At 37.0% G+C, this 1,679-nt stretch overlaps 1 protein-coding gene across 1 annotated transcript; it reads right to left on the bottom strand.

The window, feature by feature from the left end:
• Window positions 1-919: 919 nt before the first annotated feature.
• LOC119429953 (UPF0729 protein C18orf32 homolog) lies at window positions 920-1,474 on the bottom strand. Its single transcript, XM_037697438.1, has 2 exons — window positions 1,264-1,474; window positions 920-1,177 (listed from the first exon to the last, which is right to left on the bottom strand). The coding sequence occupies exons 1-2, from the start codon at window positions 1,441-1,443 to the stop codon at window positions 1,112-1,114; spliced, it is 246 nt and encodes an 81-aa protein (XP_037553366.1). The 5' UTR covers window positions 1,444-1,474; the 3' UTR covers window positions 920-1,111.
• Between the last annotated feature and the right edge of the window lie 205 nt (window positions 1,475-1,679).

Raw genomic sequence — 1,679 nt, 5'->3', positions numbered from 1 at the left:
GAACCTCTAGGATTAGTAGATTATTTAAGGTGAAATTAGAGGTGGGTGTTTTCAATCAATGGGAGGATGATCAGGTGTGAGTGGGCACCGTTCGATTTAAAGAACAGGGATCTATCAAGATCTGCTCTTTACAACACGTTTGAGGAAAAGTATCATTGTATGAACAAAGATTTCTGAGGACATCTGCATGAGAACCTTATCGCATATGTGAAACATGATGGTAGTAGTATCATGGTTTGGACCTGTTTTGCTGCATCTGGGCCAGGACAGCTTGTCATCATTGATGGAACAATGAATTCTGAATTATATCAGAATTCCAGAGGAACATGTCAGGACATCTGTCCAAGAACTGAATCTCAAGAGAAGCTGGGTCATACAGCAACATGACCCTAAACACACAAGTGGTTCTACCAAAGAATACAAAAAGCGTTCAATACAAAAAATGTATTGTATTGAATACAATAAATTACCTACATACTATACCTACCAAAGAATAGTTCATGTTTGAAATGGCCAAGTCAAAGTCCTGACCTTAATTCAATCCAGATGTTGTGGAAGGACCTGAAGCAGCAGTTAATGTGAGGAAACCACCAACATCCAGTTGAAGCTGTTCTGTACAGAGGAATGTAATAAAATAAAAGTTCCTCCAAGTTGGTGTTCAGGACTGATCAACAGTTACCAGAAACATTTAGTTAGTTATTACTGGGGGGGTCACACCTGGTACTGAAAGCAAAGGTTCACATACTTTTAGTTCTCACAAATTTGTAATATTGGATCATAGATAAATTTTATGTTGTCTCATTTGTTCAGCTGGATTCTTTTCATCTACTTCCAGGACATGTGTGAACATATGTTGTTTTATTTAGGTCATATTTATGCAGAAATATAGACAATTCTAAAGGGCTGACAAACTTTCAAGCACTACTGTATATGCAATAAGTTTATTTGACAAGACAAACATACAAATAAGAATTAAACAATTAAAACATACTTCAGACAACTTCTGACCGTTATCAAAATCATGTATTTGAAGACTGATAATTTATAGGTTTTCTATTTCACATGACAAAAATATTTACACAATCTGCTTTAGAAGGATCATTCAGAGTGTTCAGTCTATCTTCTTATCTGCTGCTAGAGTAGCTCCATTTGCAGCGGCCTCCCTGTTGCTTTCAGGCTGAAAGAAAATGATTTTTAATTTGTAAAAACTGTTATTAACAACAAACACATTATATACTGACACAATAGTTATCATTTGCTTACCTTGTGCGTTCCATTACTCATTTCACTGACTTTCTGATCACTGGGGCTCGTATCCTGGACTGCTTTTTTGGTCCAGAAGGTGTTAATGATGGGGGAAATAAAGGGATAGATGATGGGTTCCAGGAACCTCTTGTAGACCCACAGCAGGACAGGAATGACAATGCAGGGAATGCACACCATGACTATGGCTCAGATGGGCTTTCTGAAACAGAGAACCTGAAGCAAAGAAAAAAGGAAATACAACACTTCTTAATAATTAATTTTAAGTTGAGACGAAGCTGAACTGTTCACCTGCACACTGACAGGGTCTAAAAACCAAGAATTAAACTGTAGATTGAAAGGTGGCTGATGTTTCATCAATAGTGGTTATTCTGTTACTAATAGGTTAAACTGGCTAGCCTAACCATTGTAAAAAC

This window comes from Nematolebias whitei, unplaced genomic scaffold, assembly GCF_014905685.2.
Source record: "Nematolebias whitei isolate Nwh7 unplaced genomic scaffold, NemWhi1 Nwh_scaf_12002, whole genome shotgun sequence".
NCBI lineage: Eukaryota > Metazoa > Chordata > Actinopteri > Cyprinodontiformes > Rivulidae > Nematolebias > Nematolebias whitei.
The sequence above is the reverse complement of the archived record's forward strand: the minus strand, read 5'-3'. Positions and strand labels throughout refer to the sequence as shown.

Bases quoted from the DNA above. Each gene is read 5' to 3' on its own strand.
- LOC119429953 (XM_037697438.1), bottom strand. From the start codon at position 1,443: ATGGTGTGCATTCCCTGCATTGTCATTCCTGTCCTGCTGTGGGTCTAC. The intron at 1,178-1,263 runs GTAAGCAAATGA...ATTTTCTTTCAG, and splicing joins TGAGTAATGGAACGCACAAG to CCTGAAAGCAACAGGGAGGC.